The following is a 12,584-nucleotide window of genomic DNA, read 5'->3' as shown; positions in this document are numbered from 1 at the left end:
GAAAAAACAGTCTAAATCCTTTGATAAATCTCCCCCATTCTCTCCTGCATTTAGTGAAGAATAGCTCCACACTTACTGCATATGATGGACCATGCCATGATTTCTTCATAGCACCCATGTACCATCATATGAAACTAGAGATCTAAGGAGTTACATTCCTAATGGAAGTTCTATGACAACTCCGCACAGCTGTGAGCATGAGCAATTTACCAGCAACACGTGATCACAAGAAGTCATATATGACATTTATGTAAAGCATTTTCATAGGCTGACATCAGTGAGGCATTAGAAGGTGAACATAAATGCAACAGAGCTACATTTAAGTTATTGTAAACCTACACTTATGTTAATGCACAAGATAAAGGTCAGCTGAACCTCTGATTCACAAGACTGGCCAATGATGTTAGGCAGATATTGAAAAATGTGTTAGGAATTTAGGAACCAGCAAAAAGTTAGGAGTCAGGATGCTACTTCTTCAAAGGTATCTTCTAAGTAGCGACAGGTCATTATTTTTATTTCGTTTTGCATATCAAATCAATTGGTGCTAGAAAGTTAAACAGATTTGTAAATTACTTCTATTTAAAAATCTTAATCCTTCCAGTACTTAGCTGCTGAACGTTGCAGAGGAAGTTCTTTTCGAATTTCCTTTCTGTCTGGCCACAGTGCTTTCTGCTGACACCTCTGTCCATGTCAGGAACTGTCCAGAGCAAGAGCAAATACTCATAGCAAACCTATCCTGCTCTGGACAGAGGTGTCAGCAGAGAGCACTGTGGTCAGACAGAAAGGAAATTCGAAAAGAACTTCCTCTGGAACATACAGCAGCTGATAAGTACTGGAAGGGTTAATACTTTTAAATAGAAGTCATTTACAAAATTGAAAGAGTTATGATTTTTTTTTAGAAAGGAAGGAGGGGAAAAAGCAGAAATGCAAAAACGAAAGTTTGCCCCCAAGTCCCTATGGGGTTAAACCAAACATTTCTTATACAACATTTACCAAGCCTTTTTTGAAAGAGAGATCAGAGATCAGCTAGGGCAAGCAGTATACGGAACTGACAATGCAAGTATATACAGTATTCTGTATATTGCTTCCTTTAGCTAAGGGAAGGTGAAAGAGCGTGGCACTTGGAGCCGCATGCCCTGTCCAAATAATAGCATCCTATAACAAGCGCAGAGTGTTAACAGGGCACCATGAACACTACAAATGTATGGCCATGTTAAACAGTGGACGACAATATGTGACAGTGGCTTCAAGGACCAGAAACATCTGACTACCAGGCAGAATTAAAGGAGATGGCAGGGTCACTGCCACTGACTTCACCTCTCTGTTCAACCTTTACAAAGAACCATATTGGGGAAATATGTAGCTGGGGAGAAGAAATGTTTAAAAAGTTTTGGGGGGGGGGGGGGGGGGGAAGAAAAGAAAAAAAATCTGAAATTTTCAGAGTTTTTTTTACTGTAAAACTTTTTTTCCTTTTAGGCTTATGGTATCTTTGTTTACACATTAAAATATTTTTTGCTGCTGATCGTTTATGATTTCTGTAACTGATTGACAGATCTGCATTGTGTGGACACTTTACGCCTCAAAAACCATATAAAAACACAAGACATAACTGTTCACTACTAGAATGGGAGCCGGAGAACTGCTGTTTTTCCAATAGGTGAGGGTCCCAGAGATAGGACATTTGATTCCAGTTTAGCAGCGTTTCCCAACCAGTGTTTCTTCAGGAGTTGCAAAACTACAACTCCCATCATGCCCCTACCGCCGCAGGAGTTGTAGTTTTGCAAGAGATGGAGGTACACTAATCGGGAAACACTGTATTGCAACCTCTATTTCAGCGTTCCCGACTAGTGTGCCTCCAGCTGTTCCAAAACTACAACTCCCAGCATGCTCTGACAGTAAAAGGATGTCAGCCCATGCTGGGAGTTGTAGTTTTACAACAGCTGGAGGGCCACGAGTTGAAGCACACGGCTCTACAGCGCTGTCCATACACAGTCACACATATAATGATAGACACAGGCCTCCCCTGCCCCGCCGTTCACCTGTCCAGGATCTGCTGGAGGGACACACTGTTAGGTTCCGACATGACGTCGTCTTTCCTGCGGCGGCCGCTCCGGTCCTCACACATCCATTGCTCCGGTGTGTACAATACCCGCCCGCCCCTCGTACACCGCGTATAACGGGGGGTACAGTGCCTGATTTTTTGTTGTGAGGTCACCACCACCAGAGTCGTCGCTCCTGTATCGTCACGTGACTCGCCGTCGCGGCGTGCTGCGTCATACGCCAGTGACAGGAACCGGAAGTGAGGGACCATGTGGAGGCGTTGCTAAGGCAACAGCTGGAGAGCTCCTAATAGACCCATAGGGGGAGATTCATCTAAACCAGTGTATAGGAAGAGTGGTGCAGTTGCCCATAGCAACCTATCAGATTGCTTCTTTCATTTTTAACAAGGCCTTTGAAAAATGAAAGAAGCAATCTGATTGGTTGCTATGGGCAACCTTTACTCTGCACAGGTATTGATAAATATCCCATATAGGGCTTATTGATGTGATGGACTGACATGATTTTCCACCCATAGAAGATGTAGTTTTTCACAACAGCTGGGGCTATGATCTACTGCAGTGTTTCCCAAACAATGTGTCTACAGCTGTTACAAAACTACAGCTCCCAGCATGCCTGGACAGCCAAGGGCTGTCCGGGCATGCTGGGAGTTGTAGTTTTGCAACAGCTGGAGGCTCACCGGTTGGAGAACACTGAGTTACATTGTCAGTAATGCAGACGGCCCAGAAGAAGAAGAAAGCACAATAAAGCTTTATATGGAATATATCCATACTCTATTGCAGTGGGATTCAACCTGCGGACCTCTAGATGTTGCAAAACTACAACTCCCAGCATGCCCGGACAGCCGTTGGCTGCCCGAGCATGCTGGGAGTTGTAGTTTTGCAACATCTGGAGGTCCGCAGGTTGAAGACCACTGCTCTATTGTATAAAATGTTCATCTACCAACTGCTGCATCTTTTGCACTGTGTACCAGTTCAGATTTACACATTGACCTCCCCAAAATTCACATGCAAATTAGTAACCAAGAACATTTTTGGTAAGGGTTTGTTCACAAATGGCGGATACACTGCAGATTTCTTGTGGATTTCCCCAATTAAAAGAAAGTAAAAACCTGAAACAAAGCTGCCTTAGGCTGGGTTCACATCACGTTTTCCCCATACGGGAGCGCATACGGCAGGGGGGAGCTAAAACCTTGCGCTCCAGTATGCGCTCCCGTATGTAATTCATTTCAATGAGCCGGCCGGAGTGAAACGTTCAGTCCGGTCGGCTCATTTTTGCGCCGTATACGCTTTTTCCCTGGACCTAAAACTGTGGTCAACCACGGTTTGAGGTTCGGTTGTAAAAGCGCATACGGCACAAAAATGAGCCGACCGGACCGAACATTTCACTCCGGCCTGCTCATTGAAATGAATTACATACGCGAGCGCATATGAAGGCATACGGGAGCGTGAGGTTTTAGCTCCCCCCTGCCGTATGCGCTCCCGTATGGGAGAAAACGTAGTGGGAACCCAGCCTTACTTAAATGTGCAGTGTATGCACCATGTAAGAACGTACCCTAAGGCTGTGTTCACACCTTCAGCTTTTGAATTGCAATTATTGTATACAAAGCCAGGGATAGATCATTAGGCTAAGTTTCTACTTGTTTTTTTGTCCTGGGTTTTTTTTGTTTGGAAAAAACACAAGAAAAAACGCCAGTGCAATTTCATTTTTTTCTGGCGTTTTTTTTCTTTTGTGTGGAAATTGCATTTTTGGCACGTTTGGCGTTTATATTTTTATTTATTTTTTGATACCCAAAATTTGTTGGGTACCAAAAAAATTAATAAACAGGAGGCAGTAGTGATGGGAAAAAAATTATTTAATTACATTTACATTTTTTATAACTAAATTTTAATTACATTTTAATAAAGTGTGTGTTTCACTTTTCTCTCTATTTTTTGCATTTTATAGGTAGTACTACTACTCCCAGCATAGATCAGACTGTTCCATGATGGGAGTAGGTAGTACCTGTACTAATAGACATATCACCCCCGGGTGTCAGTCGTGACAACCAATGTGATCGTCCATAATATAGCAGAGATGTGGAGCGGCTCTATACAGCACTCACATCTCTGCACTATACTCCGGCCAGTGATGTGAATAGAACATCACTCATTCATATTTTCCGCCCAGAGTGGTGATTGGCCGGATGGTTGCTGCCAATCACAGCTCTGAGGGAAATATGAATGAGTGAGTGGCCGGCCTGAGTATAGTGCAGAGATGCGAGTGCAGGAGAAAGCCACTCCAGGAGAAAGCGAGTGTAACCTCTGACACCTGTTGCGATCTGTCTATTAATGCAGGTACTACAGCTCCCAGTATGGAGTAGATGCGGCCAGCTGGCTGCTCTTCTATGGGCCCCTGCACTGCCGTATATATACACCTATTCATATTTCCTGCAGAGAGCTGTAATTGGCCAGATGGTTCCAGCCAATCACAACTCTCTGTGGGAAATATGAATAGGTGTATATATATATGTCAGTGCAGGGGCCCATAGAAGAGCAGCCGGCTGGCCGCATCTATACATTATACAGGAGGATCGCAACGGGCGATCTACTCCCATCATGGAACAGTGTGTTCCATGCTGGGAGTAGTAGTACTACCTAAAAAAAATAAAGAAAAAACGCATACACACACAAACACTACATTTTTATTATTGCCGGCTACATTTTTAGGTCCCTGCTCGCCCACACAAATTGATCCCTGTTTAAAAATTTATAAAAATGTTGTAATAAAAAAGATACATTTTGTTAAATACAATTTTTTCCATCATTACTGTATCTTTTTTTTATAATTTTTTTTAAAATGGTATCCTATGAAATTTTATTAAAAAAGGTATCTCCATCACTTTTTTGGATGGTTAAAGTCCAAAAGAGGAAAAAAACGCCTGAAAAAGTTAAAACCCACATGGCGTTTTTCTTGGTGTTTTTTTACTCCCACAGACTTCTATGTGAGGAAAACGCTATGATTTCAGGGGAAAAACACCAGTGGCTCAACATGCTGCGATTTTGCAAAACCGCCAAGGAGGAGAAAAACACCAGAAAAGAGTGAAAAAACGCCAAAAGGATTAAAAAAAACTGCAAACTGAAAAATGCCAAGTGGAAAAATAATTTTGCGATTTCTCATTGATTTACAGCTAACATCTGGCCACAGCGTTTTTTGGCTGAAAAAACGCCATGCAGCAGAATTGGCGTTTTTCTTGGTGTGTAAAAAAGAAAAAAAACAAAAGTAGAAACTTAGCCTAAAGAGGATAGACTAAGGCTGTGTTCACACGGTGGAATGTCCGTAAAGAAAATCTCTGCAAGGAAATTTCACAGACAGCGGAGCAAACATGCCAGCACTAGGACTGTTGGGAAATGCCCCGTCTTATAGACGCCATTGCATTTCCTTGTGGAATCCACAAAAACATTGAACATGTTCAGTGTTTTTGCGGATGCTGGAATCAGGATTTCCACAGCAGATGTTGCTCCCGTGGAAATTCTGCTGTGTGAACAGCAGTAGCAGTAGAAATCAATCAGCTGAAATCAATGGGACTCTATTGCAGGAGAATGTCAATGCCATGTGAACCTGGCCTAAGGCTTTTCTTGTTTTCAAATCTATTCTTGGCTTTGCATTTAAATGGACACTGTCATTAAAACACATTTTTGCTATTGCAGTCCTTATGGTAAATAAAAATCTTTCTAAATTACTTTGTTTAAAAAAATTATTATTTTCATGTTTTATTTGTGTTTAAAAAGCTGTCACTAGGTGTCTCCCTACTTGTCCAGAGCACATTTTCCCTTACCTCTTGCATAGACTTTGGATTCCTGCTGGCCTGGCAGATGTCCAAAATCAGGAAATGCTGAGGGGAGTGTGTGCAGCCTTATCTAATCAGAGCTCATCTCACACTGAACTGCTGTGGGCTGTGTGTAACAGAGTAAGGGAGGAAGTTCTCCCCTGTATGGCTTCAGATGATGTCACAGCCTGCTGGGGAACGCCCCTTCTCAGTCTGTGAATCTGACTGAGACTGAGCAGAAAATAAAGAGCAATATCAAGGTAGAAAACTAAAAAATAATAAAAATAAAGGCTTTAAATAAAGGTTTTTAAATAAAGGTTTTTTCATGATGGGGGCAGTGAACTGGGAGGATTATAACATTTAACAAGATCATAAGAGGTACTCTTTAATTATTGCATTTAAAAACCTGAACGTGTGAACACAGTCTTAGGGTACACGTGGTGTAAATGTTGCAGATTGCATGCTAAATATCTGTGCAGAAAAGTAGCAACAATAACGAAGTATATGAGATTTTTAAATCTCATCCGTGCATAAGAAATATGCAAAGCAAATTGACTAAAATTGAATAGTCTTTAACCTCTTATGACCAAGGACCTACCAGTATGTCCTGAGTCCTTTCCCTTTCTATAACCCGGGGCAACGGCTGGGACCCGTGGCTAATAGCTCGCAGCACTGATCGCGGTGCCTAACACTATTAACCCTTTAGACACTGCGTTCAAAGTTGATCGCCGCGTCTAAAGTGAAAGTAAATCGCTGCCGGTTAGCTCAGAGGGCTGTTCGGGATGTCCACGGCAAAATTGCGCAATCCCGAACAGCTCTGGAACACGAGGAGGGTCTCCTACCTTGTCTACTGGTGTCCGGTCGCCGAATGACTGCTCAGTGCCTGAGATCCAGGCATGAGCAGTCAAGCAGCAGAATCATTGATCAATGGTTTCCTATGAGAAACCATTGATCAATATAAAAGATCAGTGTGTGCAGTGTTATAGTCACCTATGGGAGCTATAACACTGCAACAAAAAAAAAGAAGTGAAAAAATAGTGAATAAAAATGATTTAACCTCTCCCCTAATGAAAGTTTGAATCACCCTTCTTTTCCCAATTAAAAAAAAAACTGTGTAAAATAAAAATAAACATGTGGTATCGCCGCGTGCGGAAATGGGCGAATTATAAAAATATATCATTAAAAAATTCCAATATCCAAAATAGTGTATTTTTGGTCACTTTTTATATAATGAAAAAATGAATAAAAAGCGATCAATAAGTCCGATCAATACAAAAATGGTACCACTAAAAACTTCAGATCACGGCGCAAAAAATGAGCCCTCATACCGCCCCATACGCAGAAAAATGTAAAAGTTATAGGGGTCAGAAGATGACAATTTTAAACGTATAAATTTTCCTGCATGTAGTTATGATTTTTTTCAGAAGTACGACAAAATCAAACCGATATAAATAGGGTATCATTTTAACCGTATGGACCTAAAGAATAAAGAGAAGGTGTCAGTTTTACCGAAAAATATACGGCGTAGAAACAGAAGTCCCCAAAAGTTACAAAATGGCGTTTTTTTTTCCAATTTAGTCTCACAATGATTTTTTTTCCGTTTCGCCGTAGATTTTTGGGTAAAATGACTGACGTCATTACAAAGTAGAATTGGTGGTGCAAACAATAAGCCATTATATGGATTTTTAGGTGCAAAATTGAAAGAGTTGTGATTTTTTAAGGTAAGGCTAAGTTTCCACTTGGTTTTTTTATTGGCAGTTTTTGGAAAACTGCCACTGCAGTTTTTGAGCCAAAGTCAGAAGTGGATCCATAAGGGAGGATAAGTGTAAGTCCTTCCATTACATTTTTCATTCCTTTTGAATACATTTCTAGCTTTGGCTCAAAAACTGCAATGGCAGTTTTCCCAAATACTGCCAGAAAAAAATAACAAGTGGAAACTTAGCCTAAGGAGGAAAAAGGTAAGGTGCAAAAACTGAAAACCACCTGGTCCTTAAGGGGTTAATCTGTACAGAAAATCTGCATTAGGGTACATTCACACGTACAGGATCTGCTGCATATTTTTGCTGCATATTTTGTGCAGCTGATTTTCCTACCCATTAACTTCAATGGGTAGCAAAATCAGCTGCACAAAATATGCAGCAAAAATATGCAGCAGATCCTGTACGTGTAAACGTACCCTTGAAATACAAACAATTTGATGCAGATTTTCTGCCACTGACATCACTGCAGATTTTCTGCTGGAGAAAATCTGCATTTTTTTTTTTAAACTTGTGGACGTACTTGTAGTGTATGTTAACTGATACTGTATACAGATTTTATGCTGTGTAAATCAATATAAATGAAAATCTGAATGTAGCATAAAATGCGCTACAGAAAATCTGCAGTGCATACAGTACATGTGACCCTACCCTTAGGCCCTTAGTCACACTACAGAAAATCTGCTGAGAAATTCAATGTGGATTGCAGCCTCCTCCACAATCTGGCTTGCACATAATCGCAGTCATCTTTGTCAGTATTGTTCCAAAACTTAAACTTTATTCTTTTTTAAAGTGTTACTGTCATTTCTAGAAACATTTGACATGCAATAAGTTTTGATCGGTTAAGAGTCTCTGTGCTGGAACACCACCAATCCCTAGATCTTTGGTAGGACGACTTGTGTACTTAGGATCGTTTTCTTGCTTCATGACCCACATCCTCTTGACATTCAGCTGACATTTTCCTTTAAAGGGTTACTCCGCTCCCCAGCGTCCGGAACATTGAGTTCCTGAACGCTGTGTGCGGACTTCCGTGTTCACGCCCGCCCCGTTACATCACGCCCCGTCATGTGACGTCACATCCCGTCCCCTCAATGCAAGTCTATGGAAGGGGGCGTGATGGCCGTCGCGCCCCCTTCCTATAGACTTTCATTGATGGGGCAGGCCGTGATGTCACAAGGGGGCGGGCCTGAACACGGAAGCCCGCGCACAGCGTCCAGGAACTCAATGTTCCGGTGTGAGGTGGAATTTTGCAGATGCTGGGGAGCGGAGTAACGCTTTAAAATGTGATGCTTTAATTCAGAAATAAGTGTTCCATCAATGATGGTAAGCCATCCTTGCCCAAATGCAACAAAAAAGCTTTATTTTTTCCTTTCTCCAATCATGCCAATTTTCATTTAAACCAAAAATACAATACAGTGGTCCCTCAAGTTACAATATTAATTGGTTCTGGGACGACCATTGTATGTTGAAACCATTGTATGTTGAGACCAGAACTCTATGGAAACCTGGTAATTGGTTCTAAAGCCCCCAAAATGTCATCCAAAAATAGGAAAAAGTGAGAATTAAAGAACAATAAGTAGATAATTAACATAGATAAAGCAAATCCTTACATATAAAAGTAAGAAAGATCTGCTGGGAGCTGTAAATCACTGTCTATTTCAGTGTTTTCCAAGCAGGGAGCCTCCAGCTGTTGCAAAACTACAACTCCCAGCATGCCCGGACAGCCAAAGGCTGTCCGGGCATACTGGGAGTTGTAGTTTTGTAACAGCTGGGGGCACCCTGCTTGGGAAACACTGGTCTATGTAGAGGACAGGAGCTTCTTCAGGGTCCTGTACAATACATGCAATGTCCTAAAAAAGTTACATGGAGTCGCCCTCACCTGGTGTCCAAAGCAGCAGCTAACCCTGGTACAGGTAAAGTGTATAGAATATGTAATACCTCCCTGTACTGTAGGGGGCGCTACCAGACACCAGTCAGTGCATACACTTCAGTAATACAGGGTTTTACCATTGCCCATTCAGATTGGTCGGTTCTTCCGGCCATTGACATTTTGCAGATCTGAACTGTCTGTACATTGTATGTTGAGTCTGGTTTCAATTTACAATGGTCCAGAAAAGACCATTGTATGTTGAAACTATTGTATGTTGAGGCCATTGTAAGTTGAGGGATCACTGTACAATTGAGGAGATTTAGCAAATCCTGTGAAGAGGAAACATTGACCAGTTGCCTATAGCCAGGGCCGGATTAAGAGCATCATGGGCCTGGTGCTGAAGATTCTGATGGGCCTTTTTATCGAAGTATATGTCACATGTTTTATGCACATTAAATTACCAGGATAGCTGAATATATGATAGTGTATGGAAACTTTGCATATCTTTATAGAATCTGTTCTTTAGCTAAAAAAAAAGAAACAACTCACTTTTATGGGGACCCAGAGTGTCAAAGAGGTGTGGTAGAGGGTCTGCTATGCCCCCAGACTGTATCACCTATACGATGTGACGTCACATTTGCTGCTTCTTTGGGTAACACGCAGGGCTCGCTTGCCAGTGACGTGTTGCCACTTGTGAACCACAATCCCTATTCATGGTGCATGCACAGGATGTCAGACTGATCATCCATCACAATCCCCATTCACGGCTCATAGGGCATGGGTGTGTCAAAGAAGGCGCGGAGAAGTGTTGCAGCCCTGTAGCCACACCTCTTTCACACTCAATGCTTCCCTAAAAAATGTTTGTTTGTTTTTTAGTGAAATAAAGGATCAAACAACATCTATGAAGATATGTAAAGTATCATACACCAACATCTTTTATGGCTATGCTAGTAATTTCATATGCATAAGGCTTCTAGCACACGGGGAATAGCGGGAGAAAAATGACTGCTTGCGCCATCTTCTCCTGCTAGTCCCGTTACAAAATAATGGCGCCCGTCGGACCCAATTATAGTAAATGGGAGCCATCGACCCCGTTATTGCACGTTGTGCCCCATCTCAAAAACTGCCGTTAAAGGCTGAACATTTGGAACAAACTGTTCCGAACGCTGAAGCTGGCGCTGGAAGCTCGTGACGTCATGCCCCCTCCCATAGACTTGCATTGAGGGGGTGGGGTGTGACGTCATGAGGGGGTGGGGCAATGACGTCACAAGCTTCCTGCTCCAGCATTCGGAACAGTTTGTTCCAAACGCTGAGCAGCGGAGTACCCCTTTAAGGACGGGGCACATTGGCAGTGTGAAACTAACGTACGACAGATGCACTTTAAACAATTTAAATTTTCACAAGTGTGAACCCCGCCTATCTATTGTGCCCAAATGGTTATAATGCCATTTCTTAGTGGGACTCACAGGCAATATCTCCTCTCATCAGCGTCGTCCTCTTGTATTTTATTTTCCATCTGGCTCGGACCTCTGTGACGATTCCTTCCAGACATATATAGTTTCTGCAGAATTGGTAGGGAAACATTTTAGGCGCAGCATTTACCCAGCACTGCATTGAGTAGTACAGCTATAAGAAGATATGTCATTCAGAAACAAGGAAAAGCTCTTCACACCTAGCTTTTTTATGCTCCTGAATGGCATATCTGTTTATAATAGCTCAGCTATTATAGACTGATTTGCCTATAACATATAATCAAAGCTGTCTATAATAGCTCAGCTTTTATAAACAGATATGCCATTCAGGAGCATAAAAAAGCTAGGTGAGAAATTGTCATCTAGCTTTTCTGGGCTCCTGAATGGCATATCTGCTTATCATAGCTCAGCTATTCTAGACAGATTTGACTAAAAGTTATAGGGAAATCTATCTATCTATAATAGCTGAGCTATGATAAGCAGATATGCCATTCACGAACCCAGAAAAGCTAGGTGATAATGTTTCCCCTAGCTTTTTCATACTCCTGAGTGGCATATCTTCTTATAATAGCTCAGCTACTATAAACAGAAATGCCATTCAGGAGCATGGAAAAGCTGGGTGAGACATTGTCACCTAGCTCTTCTGTGCACCTGAATGGCAAGTCAGTTCATGCCTGGTGGACTAGTGATACCTTTGGGGAAATTCCTGGGGCAGAGAGTAATGTGCGCCGGCGACAGGACCTCAGGCAGGTGGCATCTACAGCACACACAATAGACTTTTAAACTTGGGGGGCGCTGGCCGAGCGGGGGGGGGGGGGGGGACTCATACCCTGATGTCATGTGGGGCACGCAGTTCAGCAGGTTACGCAGCCACGTCACCCCCAGGGCCGTAGGTAAGCCTGTGGGCCAGCCTGGGACATCGCAGGGCCAGCCCTCTTTTACTGTTAACCAGAGGCGGCTCTAGAATTTGGGAGGCCTTAGGCATAACTGGAACATGAGGCCCCTGCATCGTTTTCTGCAGACGTCACATAGTGATCCGATCGGCTGTGAGATGGCAAATTCTGTCCAGTACATCGAGACCCCAATCACCAATAATACCAGTATACAAGGAGGGCAAAATAAAATAAAAAATACCATTTAGCACCTTTTTGGGTGCGTCCGTTTCTATGCAGTGCACTTTTCAATAAAAAGACTTAATCTTTATTCTGTAGGTCCATACGATTAAAATAATCCCCAATTTATATAGGTTATTTCTATTTAACTACTTAAAAAAAATTCTTGTACAAAAATGAGTTTGCTTTATAGTGTCTCTTCTCACCCCTATAACCCCTTGTATTTTTCCGCATGGATCCTTTTTTTGTTGTTATAAAAAAATGTACATATTTGGAGGTGTTTGACGACTATATGTCCCTTATTTCCCATTCAAACAAACATTACTTGTGTGAAGAAACACAATGTCATGTGGCTTCAGGCACCCTAGCTTCTTTTTTTTTTTTTTAAACATTAACCATTTTAGTTTTCATAACTTAGACTTTGTGCGCAATGTATGTGCAAAAATCTTTACCCATCTTTAGTTACCTTTGGATTTAAGTAAACACAAAAGACATTTTTTTTGTTTC

At 42.0% G+C, this 12,584-nt stretch overlaps 1 protein-coding gene across 1 annotated transcript in view; it reads right to left on the bottom strand.

Moving 5' to 3' along the window:
* MARCHF5 (membrane associated ring-CH-type finger 5) overlaps positions 1-2,290 on the bottom strand; it is an 84,130-nt gene extending 81,840 nt beyond the window's left edge. Inside the window, exon 1 of the mRNA XM_056529391.1 lies at positions 2,040-2,290. Within this exon, the coding sequence (XP_056385366.1) occupies positions 2,040-2,125 (86 nt within the window). The 5' untranslated portion in view covers positions 2,126-2,290. The remainder of the gene's footprint in view (positions 1-2,039) is intronic.
* Between the last annotated feature and the right edge of the window lie 10,294 nt (positions 2,291-12,584).

Source organism: Hyla sarda, chromosome 7 (assembly GCF_029499605.1).
Source record: "Hyla sarda isolate aHylSar1 chromosome 7, aHylSar1.hap1, whole genome shotgun sequence".
NCBI classification, from domain to species: Eukaryota; Metazoa; Chordata; class Amphibia; order Anura; family Hylidae; genus Hyla; species Hyla sarda.
Note: the sequence above shows the minus strand (reverse complement) of the source record. Positions and strands in the feature narration are given on the sequence as shown.